The 15,741-nt window shown below is 42.8% G+C and overlaps 1 protein-coding gene across 2 annotated transcripts in view; it reads left to right on the top strand.

Moving 5' to 3' along the window:
• OXNAD1 (oxidoreductase NAD binding domain containing 1) overlaps positions 1 to 14,442 on the top strand; it is a 28,264-nt gene extending 13,822 nt beyond the window's left edge. The window contains exons 5-8 of one of the 2 annotated variants that reach the window (XM_035128941.2): positions 2,991 to 3,132; positions 6,594 to 6,836; positions 7,706 to 7,814; positions 8,391 to 14,442. In XM_035128941.2, the coding sequence (XP_034984832.1) occupies positions 2,991 to 3,132; positions 6,594 to 6,836; positions 7,706 to 7,814; positions 8,391 to 8,545 (649 nt within the window). In that variant the 3' untranslated portion in view covers positions 8,546 to 14,442. Of the gene's footprint in view, positions 1 to 2,990; positions 3,133 to 6,593; positions 6,837 to 7,705; positions 7,815 to 7,967 lie in introns of both variants that reach the window. The other variant, XM_035128942.2, reaches the window with a different exon arrangement.
• Positions 14,443 to 15,741: the final 1,299 nt, after the last annotated feature.

Raw genomic sequence — 15,741 nt, 5'->3', positions numbered from 1 at the left:
GAGGAAGTGATGGCCCACCAACTTGTAGAGCTTTAAAAGAAATTCTCGGAGGATCAGGCTATCAATGGTTCCACTTAGCCTTCAGGGTCAGAGGCAATAATGCCTCTGAATACCAGTCGCCGGAAACCAAATGAGGGTCTTGTGCTTGGGTCTTGCTTGCATGTTTCCTGCAGGCACCGGGGAGAAATTCCATTCATACTGATTTTCTCACCATGCAATCATTGCATGTATAAGTCCCATGGTTGTCAGTGATGTTTACTCCCAGAAGCGTGCACAGGGCTGCAGCCTTAAGTATCCAAGCAAATATGAGCAGGATCGGATCACACAAAGTAGCCATTGTCCTTGCCAATTTGCCAGCTTTAAAATGTAGAGGTCCTCGGGTGCCCTGAAAGATTTTACAAAATCCCAGCATTAACCTCTCTGCTTGGGTGATACACAGCTTCATGTAAATAAATGTTGGAGGAGCCCAACTTCATTCAAGTTAAGGGGAACCTTGTGATTCACTTTCATGAAAAATTGTGCAACTATTTGCCCTGGACGCAAAGTTGACACAGAAATGAGTTTCTGCACATAGATTCTGTTTTAAAAACTGTGCAACAGGCTGTGTGTAGAGCAGGGAAAGCAGATACCAATCATGAAATGCACGTGGGGGAGAAACATTTGAAAGAAAAGCGATTTTTAATGGTCCTTGGGAGGCGTTCCAGCATATATTATGAAGAACCACTTTCCTCCCCTCCTAATCAGGTTTCTGTTCATCTTGGGTTGATAGGCTGTTTTATATAGCACTTGTTAGGTTTAATTATGAATAAATGCATATAAATATCATTTATGTGCATGCAATTATATACAATATCTATAGCTTTCTGTGTGGAATATGTTACAAGCTCTTGCTGGTATCTGTAATTAGTGAAGCGCTTCCGTGATACAGTCTAGCAGGTTAACTGTTAGGGAATTCGCTTAAGCTTGAAACTGTTTCGCAGGTAACTTAAACTGCAGTATCTTAATAAGACTAAATGGGTCTTGCTTCCTCTGTTTATCACTGTCGTAGGCAAACATAGGGTTTGATGCACAGGTTAAGAGCCTCTTGAAGCAAGATTCTGGAGCATCTAGGTGGGCAGGTGCTTTTCAGCAACCTTAGTTTGGTCATTGTCATATTTTAAATAGGCTCTCGTTCTCCCAAGGCTGCTTTAATGGTCCAATTTGGCTATTTAAAGGGACCTTGTAACAATTAGTACCAGTAAAAATGAATAACCAACTGAGATGAAAGAAAATGCAGTAAAGGGCATCAGTACACCAACAAACTAAAGCAACGAAAGAATGCAATGTTTTTGTTTGCTGGTATAACTAAAGATGCAATACACATTTTGAAGTTACAATTGTTGAGTTACAAAGAAAATAACTGCATGTTTAAACCCCTATGAACATACCTCAGCATTGTAAAGTAACAAAAGCCACCAAAATGATCTATAAAAGATTTAAGACCGGTTCTATTGTACAGAACCACAGTGGTGAAACAATGGCATGGTTTGCACCAGAGCCAGTGTGGTGTAGTGGTTAAGAGTGGTAGACTCGTAATCTGGTGAACCGGGTTTGTGTCTCCGCTCCTCCTCGTGCAGCTGCTGGGTGACCTTGGGCTAGTCACACTTATTTGAAGTCTCTCAGCTCCACTCACCTCACAGAGTGTTTGTTGTGGGGGAGGAAGGGAAAGGAGAATGTTAGCCACTTTGAGACTCTTTCAGATAGTGATAAAGCAAGATATCAAATCCAAACTCCTCTTCTTCTCTCACACATAAGTACAACCTTCCACGAATAGGGCCTCAGATGGTTTTTTAAAATATTATTTTATATAATAGTTGCCCAAAGTATGCACATATACACACTCTCACAGAGGAAATTTCTTAAAATGAGATTGTGAATTAGCTAGCGAAAATACGCTCTCTAGCTCCTGCCTTTATGGAATTGGTAAAGTGCCAATGGGCAAATTTGCACAAGAGCAGCTTTGAGGCATTCCAGTGATAATTGGGAAGAGTATTTGTCCTTACGAAGGGGATGGGAGTTGTTGGTTTTAATGAAGTACTAGCTTTTGAACAAAACCCAAGCAAGTAGGGCACTAAATACAGTCACAGGTTAAATACCCTGCCCAATTTGTCCTAAATTAAACTGTTCAATCATACTGTATAGTGTTAACATTTAGCAGGTGAATTATTTTGCCACTAGAGGGTGCTATAATGCAGCTTGGAAAGTATCATTTATAAAGGGTATCTTTTTTTTTAACCTCAAGGTAACTAGACTTCATATCCTGTGAACTCCTGTATGTAAAAATAAATAAATTCAAAGCTCCTCGCTACTCCTAGTTGCTGGTTTAGAAAAATAATTGAGTAGTGTTGATTTTGGCAACATAGTGAAAAATTTGCCTTTGAAACTTAACTCGTCCAAAATGGTTGATTATGATGTGGAAGCAGACTTCTGTAGCTGAATGAATGTAGTAGTGTGGACTTGACTTTACAGAGTAAAATGCATACCACACTTGGGTCTGTACACACCCGTCTCCTTGGGAGATCTCAAGAAGGCTAAAAGATGGGATGTTAATACCATCTGTGCTACATCAATAAGTTCCTTTCAATTATACATCACTACAGAAGCATTCTATCTGGCTGCACCTGAGGGGCAGGTAACACCGCAAGGTCCATTCGGTTGGCTCGGCTGGGACCAACTACCATTTGCTTCCTCCCTCCCCTGATGAAACTGTCAGCTCCAGTGGCCCTCCCTTCTGGTCATTATTATGATGTGACATTTTGTAAGAATTGGAACCAGAAAACAAATAATGTGTAAGATACATTCAACACTTGTCTTAATAAATAAAACTACTTTACAAAGTTGAAGAGATAACAAATTGGAACTTTAGTTTTAAATGGAGGATAAAAAAGAAATTTGCTTTAGAAGACACTGAGTAGAGGACTTTTCTTTCTTGAATCTGTTTTTTCTCATAGGGTAGACTTCTTTATACCTGGAGTTGCTGTAGTTGGCGGATTCTCAATATGTTCAAGTCCTGGTCTGCTGCAACAAGAGGGAGTTTTGGAACTAGCAGTAAAGCGAACTACACACCCTCCAGCTCATTGGATTCACACTCAGGTATTTATAAGCTAGTTAGTGCTGTTAGTTGTCCTCATTTTTTAGTGGTATTTTAAAAATTATTCCACTGTTTCAACTGTTCTAACTCCCCTTGAGATCAGGTGAATGACAATCGTTTAATAGTCTGTCCAGACTAGCATTCAAGTCAAATTTCATTTCAGTTTTGTACCTCCTTGTCACATGCTGCAGTGGGAGCTTTAAGTTCTTCTACAAAGGTTTCTCGTCCTTCAACCGATAGGTGTAGTTTCTCTGCAAAAGCATTTCCTTTTCTTTGAATTGAAAGCTTTACCTTTTTAACGCAGCCCACTTTTGAAAACTAAGTTTATGCAATTCCACACACCGTTCTCCTTCCTTTGTGCATCTGGTCCAGTATGCTGGGAGTGGGGAGCCTTGAGACTGGTTTGTAAAATAGCCACCTTTAGCTTGTGTTAAAGCAAATTGGCTCCTGCCAACCTAGCAGTTCGAAAGCACGTCAAAATGCAAGTAGATAAATAGGAACCGCTACAGCGGGAAGGTAAACGGCGTTTCCATGTGCTGCTCTGGTTTGCCAGAAGCGGCTTTGTCATGCTGGCCACATGACCTGGAAGCTATACGCCGGCTCCCTCGGCCAATAATGCGAGATGAGCGCGCAACCCCAGAGTCGGTCACGACTGGACCTAATGGTCAGGGGTCCCTTTACCTTTTAAAGCAAATTGGCAGGTGACCAAGGCACATAGGTGTGACCCAGATTTGCAAATAATAAAAGTGCAGTTCTGAAAATAAGGAAGAATGTTGGGACATTGGCCAGGAGAAAGGGCAGCTGTAGGATTCTGACCTGTATATAAGCGTGTATCTGTATATAAGCTTGTATCTGCTGGAAATACCAGAAAGTAAAGAAAAGTGACTGGTGTCAAGACGTGTGGACTCCTGTCTAACACGAGTCCCTTTAACAGAGCAAATACAAAGGTCTGCTGTGGTGGTCTGGAGCTACACTTACTGTGGTTATGTTTGTTGAGTATATCATACTTGAAACATCTCTAAGCTGCTAATCAGGGCAAGCAAGCCATCTTTCATAAAAGCATGCTTCAAGAGAATACCATTTTTTATTCGGGGGATTACTTTTGTGCTGTTGGAATCAAGAGAAATATGCTTCTCTCTCGCTGACGATTGTATTTGTTGACTAACATTTCAGTGTAAAATCAATGCCGTCTGATCACTTGAGCAAAAAGCATCCCCGAGTGGGCCCTAATCCATGTGACCATAAAAAGTGCTCCTACTGTTCTTAAATAGGTTAGTTTCATGCGCCATTGGAATTTCAATAAAATAACTCACTTTGAAAGATGTACTGGGGAAGTATAGAGCCAGTGTTACTGGACCACACATGCTAATACAAATCCTTGTGGAGATTTCCTATTGATTTCCCTGTTGCTCATTAGGGACCTCTCAGAACCTAACTTCATAATTATCTGCCTCTGAGGCATCTCTTAGGAGTTTTCCTTCCTTCCTTCCTTTCTCTACTTTAATTTTTTAAATTAAATTCATAGTGGCAAAGCACTGAAAGCAGTTAAAGGCATTAGCTAGTTCTGGGGAGAGCATGTCAAGACACTGGGATTAATGGTGATCTAGAATTGCTGATTATTATTCAATGTTTTTTATTATTAAAAAATCTATGTTGTATCAATTTGTAGCTTTTAAACTGGGCATCTGTATCCCTAAAATGAGCACTGTCATCTGAAGAGATTGCAAGCCTATGCCTTTTAACAAAAATGTGGCATGATTATAGAGCCAGTGCAACTAACCTTAGATATTTCCATTGCATATGATTATGTGGTACGCTTTTCTTAAATTACCTATGTAGTGGATTGTGAGATCTAAACAATACAGTAAGTGGTTTTGACTCTCTAGGTAGCAGTAAGGCATCTATCTATCATCTATATCTATCTATCCATCATTTTATTATACTTTTTATTGTTAACTTTGAGATATTTTAATTTTTTAAAGGGGTGTATACTGTGCATTTGAAAATAGTTATAAAAAGAGTGGCTGGACTGGTTTAGAAATCATTGAATTATAGACAAGGCCTGAATCAAAGAGAGTATCTGAATAAGTGTGCATGTACACAAAAGCTCATACCAATGACAAACTTAGTTGGTCTCTAAAGTGCTACTGGAAGGATATTATTATTATTATTATTATTATTATTATTATTATTATTATTATTATTCAGGTAGTTTGCATGTCTAATGGGCTCTTGTCTTAATCTGAGCAATTTTTATTGTGTATGCAGATAAATATATAACTATAAATTTCAAAGTACTTTTTTAATGCAAGATGCAGAAGGGCACAGTACTGTTCAGTTTTATTCCCCTTTCTGTGTGCAAGTAGAACATGTTTAGCCTCGCTGATTCTCTGGGAGTGTTTCCACTTCTGATGTTTTATTGGGTGGGGAACCTTGGCATCTTAACCCGTGTGCAGAGTTCCAGTCATACAACAGGGCTCCCCCCCTCCCAATGCAGTTTCCAGAATCCCTGAAAATGGCAGGGGACTTTGCATAATGGTGTGGGTTGCAGAAGCGGTGAAAATTTATTTGCTGGTGCAAGGGACAGCTCCCCAATTTCTGCTTCCACTTGTGCTATGCCTATTGATTCCCAACCAACTATTTCAGTGCTCGAGTCCAACATGACAAAATTTAATTTTCTTTTGACTTCTCCCACTTTCAGTAGTTAGAAAATGTCAACTTTTTAAACAATATGTTCAACAAATATTTGGCCATATCTTTTAGAAAAACCTTGATGTAGTTCATCTGTTTCACCCCAATGAGGTCATTCCACATAGTGCTTACTTAATGACGTGACCCATGTTGACCTGAGCTGCGTCAGTCCAGATTTTTTTTTCTGCATAATTTGATTTTCCCTGGAAAGGGTGTGTGCACTTTTTTATCCCAGATCCACTCCCGTGTGGCTGTGATTGGTAACCCTTTTTGGCTACCATGTCGCCATAACAGCTGCAAAGATTGATTGTTATGATTGTAAGCTAAACACTGAAATGAATGCAGGCTTGCTTGTTACGTTTTTTTTGGAGAACACGGACAGCATTTCCTTTTAAAAACCCATTACCACTGCAGAATAATTTCTTCCCACTCTCTAACATTCCTCTTGGGAGCATTCATCTAAAAATTCAGCTGCTCAACTCCTGGGACTTTCGAATCCCTTACTTGCGGTCCCAAGATCTCTGAACATCACGCTCCTTTGTTTTAAGCCAGTATCGTGGAATCGGCGGAAGAATGTAACCATATATCGTTATCACTTGGAGCAATCTGCCAAATGACATTCTTAACTTTGGAGAATTTGTGTATTAGAGAAACCTAACTTTTTCTTCAACCGCGAGGCATGTAGGAATGACTTTTCGGACACTGCCCTGTCTGATTTACTTTCAAGCCCTTAAATCTCTCTCTCTTTCTCTCATTTTCTTTTCTCCCTTAGTGTACACTTGGCTCAGAGGTGGCCTTGCGAGTGGGAGGCAACTTCTTCTTTGATCCTCAACCTGCTGACGCCCCTGCAAACCTCGTGCTGGTAGCCGGCGGAGTTGGAATTAACCCCTTGTTTTCTATACTGCTCCATGTCGCAGACCTTCAAAGAACTCGAGAGAACAAAGGATCTGGCTACAAAATGGGAACGGCAAATCTGTTCTATTGTGCAAAAAACACTCATGAGTTGCTCTTTAGGGTAGGTTGCATTAGATGATGATGAGCATTTGTACCCTGCTGTTCAGCCAAAAGGCTCCAGAGCAGCTTGCAATCAATTAAAACAAGATAGCCGCGAGCTCAAAAAAAAAAAAAAAAAAAGCACGCAAGGGAAATGGACAGGGAGGAAAGAGAGGAACATGCATAACACACAAATATATATATCCATCATTTGCTTTACCCCAGAGTTTGCTTGGGTTAGCTCTGAGACTGATTGGGTAGAGATGAGCAGAGAGGGGCATCCTTTGCTAAGGTAGCTGGTCTCAGTCTCTGCTGCCTATTCCTCCCTTGGCAGAAGCGGTCATAGTCTGCCACTCCTCAGTCAACACAGCCACTGGAGTATGAAGGCCAGCCAGGGGAGGCCGCTCTGGACACGAGCTGCTGCTGCTCCTCCTCTAGCTGCCCATCAGACCTTTGCTCCAGAGGCAGTGGCCTGTGGAGAAGTTGAACAGAGTCTGGGAGGGGCATTTCTTTCCCACTGGGCATGAGAAGCCATGTTCTCCTGCCAAGGTTTCCATTTTCCTTTTTCATCCCTGCTGCCAGGTCACATGTACGTGTTTCCTCCCTCTGCATCTGCAACTGCGCTAAGGGAGGAGAAACATTCACGAGAGTGGGGCAGAAAAAAAGTGGCCATCTCCCAAAAGCTTTTTTATATGTTTGGATGACATTGTAGGAAGTATTCCCCAGCTCTCTTGGGCAGTAGGAGATGAGAAAGTTCCATTACCCTTTGCTTGAACAGAGTGCTGTGTTCTTACACTCGTCTTCAAATCTGTGGGGTTGGGACTATGGCATAGAAAGCATCTGCTTTGATTTATCGGGCTGTGGCTTGAGCAAATATCATTCGCATTCCAGAAACATATCCTTGGTTTGACGAACACATTTCCTGGAAGAATCACATGCAGTTTCCATGTTACTGAGCAGAGTTCACCAATCTGTGAAAATCTCCAGCCTTACATCAAGGGTATGTACTGTACATTAAAAAAATTCACTGCATTGTGAGTTAGCATTAAGGGGACATAACTCAATTTGATTCTCTGGTTGCCTTTTCATGTACATAATTCTGGTCCGAGACTTAATAAAGAGTCTCTATAATCCCTGTTTTATTTCTTCAAAGGTAATTCCCATTTTTGTCAATGGGCTTTCTCCCAAGCAAGCTTATATGGGATTACAACCTAAGTGAGAATTTTGTACACAAAGTTGGACAGCTTCTCTACTACATTCAGTGATCTTGTGTCTCCTAATTCTCATTTACCATTATTTCCCTACAACTTTATATTTTTCTTGGTAGTAACTAACTTGATCGTGTTTCACCTTGTTTCACCTTATGCCATAGCTAGAAAATTTTGACCTCTTCCTGGGGTTTACTGTTAAGGAGAACAGACCTTTGTCTTAAACAATAAATCTAGTAAGGACTGCAGTAAATTTGTTGTAAACTGCCCCACGTAGCTGAAACAGACCTAGCTGTTGAATAATAGTGGTTTCTTTTGAGTTATTAAATAGCTTCATAATTTCCTGTGTTTCTTGTGTTCTGTATTAGAAGGAAGAATATCTGCAGATGATCTAGAAAAACATATCTCCACGGATACTTTGTGGTATATCTGTGGTCCACCTGCAATGATTGAATCAATCTCCAAAGTGCTAGCAAACCTTGGTGTGACTCAAGATAAAATTTTCTTTGAAAAGTGGTGGTAGCACACAGCAGTTCTTCAGCAGAAATTAAAAAGAAAGAAAATGAAATGCATGCGCGCGCGCACACACACACACACACTATAATATATACACCCTGATGAATGCTGAGAGTTTGCACAAAGTGTCCTTTCCCCTTTGCCCCAATGAGATCTTTATCTATGAAATTATGTTAACTTATTATAAACCTTTATAAAATGTACTGTGTTTATTTTTGTATCATGACAAACTGGTGTGTGTGTGAGAGAACTGTAACCTCTAAAAGTAAATAATATATTTCCTTACACATTTTCTGAACTTTTTATTATAACTATAATGTTTGGGGCAAGATGGGACAGACGTGGGCTGAAGGCCAAGGGGAGACTCAGGCATATCGAGAGAGAACTGCACACAGGGGTAAGATCTACCTTTGATGGAGGGCTTTTTCTTTTGTTGTTTTCTTTTTTTTAATGTTTACTTAGTTTTTTTTAATTGTATCATATGCTGAAAAGTTTCAATAACATTTTTTTAAACTACAAACACTGAAGTTCTGCTGTTTGTTTCCTCTCTTGATTGCTGAAGAGAGAAGCCCACTGCTTTAAAAATGGCTTGTCTTCTCAGCAGCATTGAAATAAGCAAAACTTTGGCTACACATTCCAGTTATTGCATGCTACTTCTTCGGTGACCTCTTAAAGCCATGGCCTTAACTCATGTGAGTTTATTACAAGCAGTGCAGGGGGTAGCAGTGCAGGGGGTAGCTGCTGTGCATTTCTGTGTGCCAACAGTGTGCAAAGTACAACTCATGGAATTGAGCGTACTCAGATCCTGGATTCTCTGCTCATGAAATGGCTATTCTTGTGAAGTCTTCAGGAGTGTACCATCATAATAGAGAAGAGCATAAGAAAACCGATTACTTAGAAGGAAAATCCATTGATTTATGTGGGATTTGCTTCCAGCTAAGGTGTTCAGAACTAAGTGACTTGGGTAAACAGGTCTGCATGCTAAGCTACCTAAGACTATTGTATCCTTATGACACTATATAAACCAAGAGGAAAGCAGCTAATTTAAAGGCTGCTGTGTCACTTCATATCCATGGCAATTAGGGACTAATTATGTAAAATGCCTTGAGGCTACCAAAGGTGTTAAACTGATACCATGATTTGGTGTTCTAATGCTTAAGCATAAGCCTAATTACCTTGATGTGTTTTCTGTTTCCTCTGTGTAGAATGCTATATGTCAGCATACTCCCTTTCCATGAAATGGAAGGGAACTTCTGTCTGTTCAGCTTTGGTGGAAAGAGGACTTTTTAACAGAGTTGCAAACTCTGTTGGCTTTTGCTGCTTTGACAGACTCCTGTAGCCCATCGGGCATTCAGTTGCCCCTTCACGGACACTGTGCCAGGGACTCCCCAGCCAACACGTTATCAGCATGAGTTTGAAGTGGCCTACCTTACTCGTGTGTTACACTAAAAGAGCAGCCCTGGTCATTTGACAAAGGAGGTAGGCTCACTACCTCCATATATTTAGATTGAATGCCTGGAGGCTTATTAAAGAACTCCCTGTCACAAGGTTCCATAGCCACTAGCCATGGTTATTAGTCATAATAACCTCCAGATTTGGAGAGTCATATTTCATTGTATACCATTATATACCTGCCTCTGGACTTTACAGAGGCTTTTGCTTGGCCAGTGGGGTGAACTGGATTTGATGGACCTTTGGTCTAATTTGTTGGAGGGGTCTTATTTTTTATACATTTGGTTATAGAATGTTAGTGGTCTTTCTTGGTGTAGCTACTGTTAGTTCTCGTTAAGTCCTGGAAACTGATTATTTATCCCATTTAGTTTGAAAATGTTAGAGATTCTGTGAGCGCAGACCACTAAACTTAAATTTGTTTATAATGTCAGTTTTAATATTTTTAAAAGTCCATCTGCTATGTCCTGATTTTCTTCCTTACGTTACTCCTGTTAATCACTTACGTTTCTTCAAGTCATTTGGAATGACTAATATACTTGTTGTAGGTGAAATGAATGAGATGCCAACTGGTCAGAGCAATTCACACAGTATGATTATCACAGATAAGCCTTCTATAAATGATGAGTTCAGGAAGGGAGCAGTGAACTTTTGACATAGATTGTGGCAGCTAAATCATTAATAAATCTGACTATATCTTGATGGTATAAACATCTCTGGAATTTAGTTATTGCAGAAAGAAAATGACACCTAAGTTATGGGTCTCTAAGGAACAGGAAGAACCTGATAATTTCCATTCATTATGGTGGGTTTTTATTTCATATAGTTTAGTTTCAGGTTTACAGGTATCTCTGTGCCACCTAAATAAATATGGCTGTCATGATTTTAGATGGTTATTATTTAATATATTTAGGTTTTGTATACCCTGCCTTTAGTTGGCTATATTACTGAATTTTTGTTACTGTTTACCGGTAGTTGCCAATGTGGTTCCATAATAACTAATTTAAAAACATACTTTTTTAAAAAAAGGGGGGCAGCAAGCACAATTGAGAAATATTCTGGACATGTTTTGTGTAACATGTCCAGCACTGCGAACACAGCCAAGGAATTGTTTTGTAGCGATGGATGTCTGATCAGAACCTTCTGCCCCAAACGAAAAAGGAATCTACACATTAGCTGCATGCAAGCCTTTTCCGGACGCTTTGCTTAATATCAGAGACATGTCCCATTCTTTAATGTTGACCAGTCAGTCTGATCAACTTGCAGGAACTCATGGGAAGGAGGCCTTACGGTACATTGTGCCAAATTCTTTTGAGTATTGTGGTTGTTTCAATTCTCTAGAGTTCACCAGCCAGAATGGAAACTTAATGGGGCTGATGGCAATTATTCCAGGCACTTCAAGTTGGGTTAGATTCTAGTAACAGGCCCTTTGTACACCAAACAGTGCTGATGACTACTTTATAGCATGCAATTTAAAAACTTTTTAAAAAAATCAAACTTGAGGGTGTTAATATAAAAAAGTCTGCTCAAACTCAAGAACCAGTTTAAAACATTGGACAAACTCATGATCTCCATGTTCCAGAAGTTCCTACCTCCTTTGGATCTAAAAAGCATTTTGCCATATGAAAGATGGAATTCTGAAATAAATTTTCAGCCCCCCCCCTTTTTTTTACTTACACATTGCACCATTCCATAGCTGCTGGCAGACTTAAATGGCAGTACTTGCTCTCCACTGTTAGGCTGTGGAAAGAGAATTTATTCTGATAGCATTAGCTCTCCTTGATTTCCAATGAGCCAGTGTGACATGTCAGTACCCCTATTTGAAAAGGGGGGAGAGGAGGAAATTGCTTGGCTCAGTGCAAGAGCATGCAGGGAGTGGAGCTCTTGTCAACTCGTATAAATATTGAGGGTGCCTTTTTCTTTGAAATGCCAATTCCGATCTTTTTAAATTCTCTGAGCCGGAGGGAATTAATCTTCCTGAGAAAGGAGATTATCTATGACAGTAGCAGTGTCAAGCCTAAAGTGGAACTATAAACCAATGTTCTGTAGCCACCTCTTAATACAACTCCTTTACCTGTGATTTTAAACAGTTGAAAGAAAGGTGGAACATGATGGCTGACCCATTTGGGCTACAGTAGAGCAATGATGAAGCAGTGGGTTCCTGCACAGCCCAGCTTTCTTCCAAAATGCCAACAGATACATATCCAAAAGACCCCACGCTTTTTACGGCCAATTTCTCCCCTCCTCCATCATGCCCCTGCTTCTGTCAGTCCTTATACGGACTGACTACTACAGGAATAATGGCTTGTCTCTTTAATTGAGGATGTCACACACACCTAGGAGTCTGTAAAATGTGTCAGCGAGATGACACTAGGAACAGGCGCAGGGTTCAAGGACTCTTAATTATGGAAATGGTGTCTTCTCTTGCGAATTTCAAGCCTGCTATCGTAAGTACTGTACAGTACTGTATAAACTTTAACAACACAAGTATTTCAAATAAGGTGTTAACAACCCTATTTCATCTGGAATATTTTCTCCGAAAGAAAAACAAGATCCCCATGCAATTGCAGCACTGACTTGCTTTCTCTGGGCTCCTCACTAACTAGATATTTTCCATTGATGCTTTACTTATGAATCTTTAGGGATTTCTTCTGCTTCTTAATGGTCTAATAGAGTAAGCATTTTTTAAACAACTGCAGGCTACTATAATTCATTTGATGTGAAACTTCCTTGATTGGAGAGGATGCAAGATTATTCATACAGACTAGTACCGTGACTGCTCATTTATCCTACAAGAGAGTCTGATGCAAGTAAAAGCATATCATGTGTGAGATAGCAACAGTCACCCTGACTTGACTTGGACTGGGGTTTACCAAACATAAGCTTCATCTGTGTAATAGCAAAATGCATTGATAGTTCAAAAGCAAGAGTATTTTCCACTTTGATGGCAAACCATGACTTGGGAATGGAGTGAATGTGCCCTGCTAGTGTGAAGCAGCCTTCATTGAACCCCCAAAATGCATTTTAAGCTCCTGAAAACTAATGTGGCCTGTTTAGCATAACAGCTGTTTTAAAGGGCAGCATCTGATGGTGCTATGTGCTTGCACACACTCTCATTCTGCTTCTCCCTCAATTCTTAAGACTTCACACTACTTTTGCAGCTGGAGAATTTGGGCAGACGGTGCACGGCGCCTATCTGCTAATAGCAGGCTGAGTGGTGCTTGCAAAAACTCCTTAATGTTTCTCCCAAGACATTCCTTATTTTTACCTTGCAATGCAGAAGCCATGTGCATTTTACAAGTAGGAGCAGATGGGAGATAAGGAATCCATTGCTCGCTGGTCGAGAACATGAGTTGCATTGCGGAGGTTAAAGACTCGGACCTCAGCTAGGATTAAGAAAATTAGAATCTTGCTCCCTGAGCTCTACTCCTTTTGGGTAGATAATAGCATGCCAGTTCTAACTTTATGACCTTCAAAATATAGGAAGTTGCCTTATATAAACTTCCTATATTCTAAGGGCAGAAAGGAATGGAGCCTGTACTCAGTAACATAGCATAAACGCCATCAGTAGTGGGACCTTTTCAGCTCTTCCCATCTTTCCACCTCCTTTCATGTGCTGCTTTTAGTGCTTCAATCCTGGTTAGTTTGAACCACCTGTCGTACCTGCATTGTGGTTTAATGTCGGCTTGCTAATCAAGAGCAAAGCATAGTTTAAGAGCTAGGCTGGTGAACCATAATTAAACTACATAACCCTTTTGGAGATGCAGTGGGGAACTGTAGTTCAAACAGCCCAGGATAGAAGCATCAAAGCCAGGAAATAGAGGAGCAATGGGGACTGCACTTGTTCCTGGCCTCATAAATAAGGAACTGAACTGGGCTTAAAAAGTCCCACCTAGATTTCTTTTATTTCAGGTACTTAAGAACAGCTGCACACATAGCTTCCATTTTCTGTACAATGAGGACTCTGAGAATTATAGCAGCGGCTGACCTAAGGCAACATCCACCATCAATGGAGAGATACAGGTAGCTAAAGCCAAAGATAATATAATTACTAAGTTGAACCTTTTTCATTTTCACTAGCAGTATCTTGGCAACTACAGCTATATGAAGTTGATGTGGAATTAAGGAAACGTACATCAGCACCTCACTGTGGACTCTGTACACCACTCTTGAGACACAATCAGTACAGGCACACTGTCTTAGGCAGGTCTGCATGGAGCAGGTACCATTTGTATGAACTGTTTTCACCCTATGGGGGCTGGGAGGGCAGCTCCTGCAGTTTGCTTGGTTGTGGTGGGTCAAACACAGAGAGATGCGATTGTGAACATCATGCTGGCAGCGTATGCAGCAGTCGCAGAGGCATACTGATTCATACAAACAGCATCATTGTGCTATTGGCTGGAGCATGAGCTCTCTTAACAGAGCCGCACACTCCCGCAGACAATTGTGGGAATCTAACATCTATTCTCTATATAATAATGTCCATGTTGTCCCTGCGTCCAGATGTCCCGTGTGTCCCTGGGGTACTGCGCATGTCCCCCAGAGACACAGGGATTGGACGGAGGGACAACCAGGGACACAGGGATTGGACCCGTGCTCTCGGGACACAGGGAACAGCCAACTGCCGCTCCGCCAACCGCCGCTCCGAAGCCCAGTCTCATGCTGGAGGTGCGCGGTGAGGCGGCGGGGGAGAGAAGCGCTCCCCCCCCCCGGCAGCCTTGCCGCACACCTCCGGCATGGGACGGCGCTTCCTCGGGGAACCCGAGGAAGCCGAAGCGGCAGCGGGCGCGGAGGGAGGCCCGCTTTGGCTTGGCAGCGGCGGGAAGAAGGGGAGGAATTCCTCCCCTTTTCCCCGCCGCCGCCAAGCCAGTCCCGGAGCCGAATTGCGGCGCGGCGGGGTTTTTCGCCGTTTGCCTCCCCCTCGAGGGAAGGCAAACGGCGAAAAGCCCCCGCTGCGGACTGGCTTGGCGGTGGCGGGAACATCCCGCCACCGCCAAGCCAGTCCCGGAGCCGAATTGCGGCGCGGCGGGGTTTTTCGCTGTTTGCCTCCCCCAGGGGAAGGCAAACGGCGAAAAACCCCCACTGCGGACTGGCTTGGCGGTGGCGGGAAGACCCGCCACCGCCAAGCCAGTCCCGGAGCCGAATTGCGGCGCGGCGGGGTTTTTCGCTGTTTGCCTCCCCCAGGGGAAGGCAAACGGCGAAAAACCCCCACTGCGGACTGGCTTGGCGGTGGCGGGAAGACCCGCCACCGCCAAGCCAGTCCCGGAGCCGAATTGCGGCGCGGCGGGGTTTTTCGCTGTTTGCCTCCCCCAGGGGAAGGCAAACGGCGAAAAACCCCCACTGCGGACTGGCTTGGCGGTGGCGGGAAGACCCGCCACCGCCAAGCCAGTCCCGGAGCCGAATTGCGGCGCGGCGGGGTTTTTCGCTGTTTGCCTCCCCCAGGGGAAGGCAAACGGCGAAAAACCCCCACTGCGGACTGGCTTGGCGGTGGCGGGAACATCCCGCCACCGCCAAGCCAGTCCCGGAGCCGAATTGCGGCGCGGCGAGGTTTTTCGCCGTTTGCCTCCCCCAGGGGAAGGCAAACGGCGAAAAGCCCCCGCTGCGGACTGGCTTGGCGGTGGCGGGAAGACCCGCCACCGCCAAGCCAGTCCCGGAGCCGAATTGCGGCGCGGCGGGGTTTTTCGCCGTTTGCCTCCCCCTCAGGGGAAGGCAAACGGCGAAAAGCCCCCGCTGCGAACTGGCTTGGTGGTGGCG

Source organism: Zootoca vivipara, chromosome 12 (assembly GCF_963506605.1).
Source record: "Zootoca vivipara chromosome 12, rZooViv1.1, whole genome shotgun sequence".
Lineage (NCBI taxonomy): Eukaryota > Metazoa > Chordata > Lepidosauria > Squamata > Lacertidae > Zootoca > Zootoca vivipara.
The sequence above is the reverse complement of the archived record's forward strand: the minus strand, read 5'-3'. Positions and strand labels throughout refer to the sequence as shown.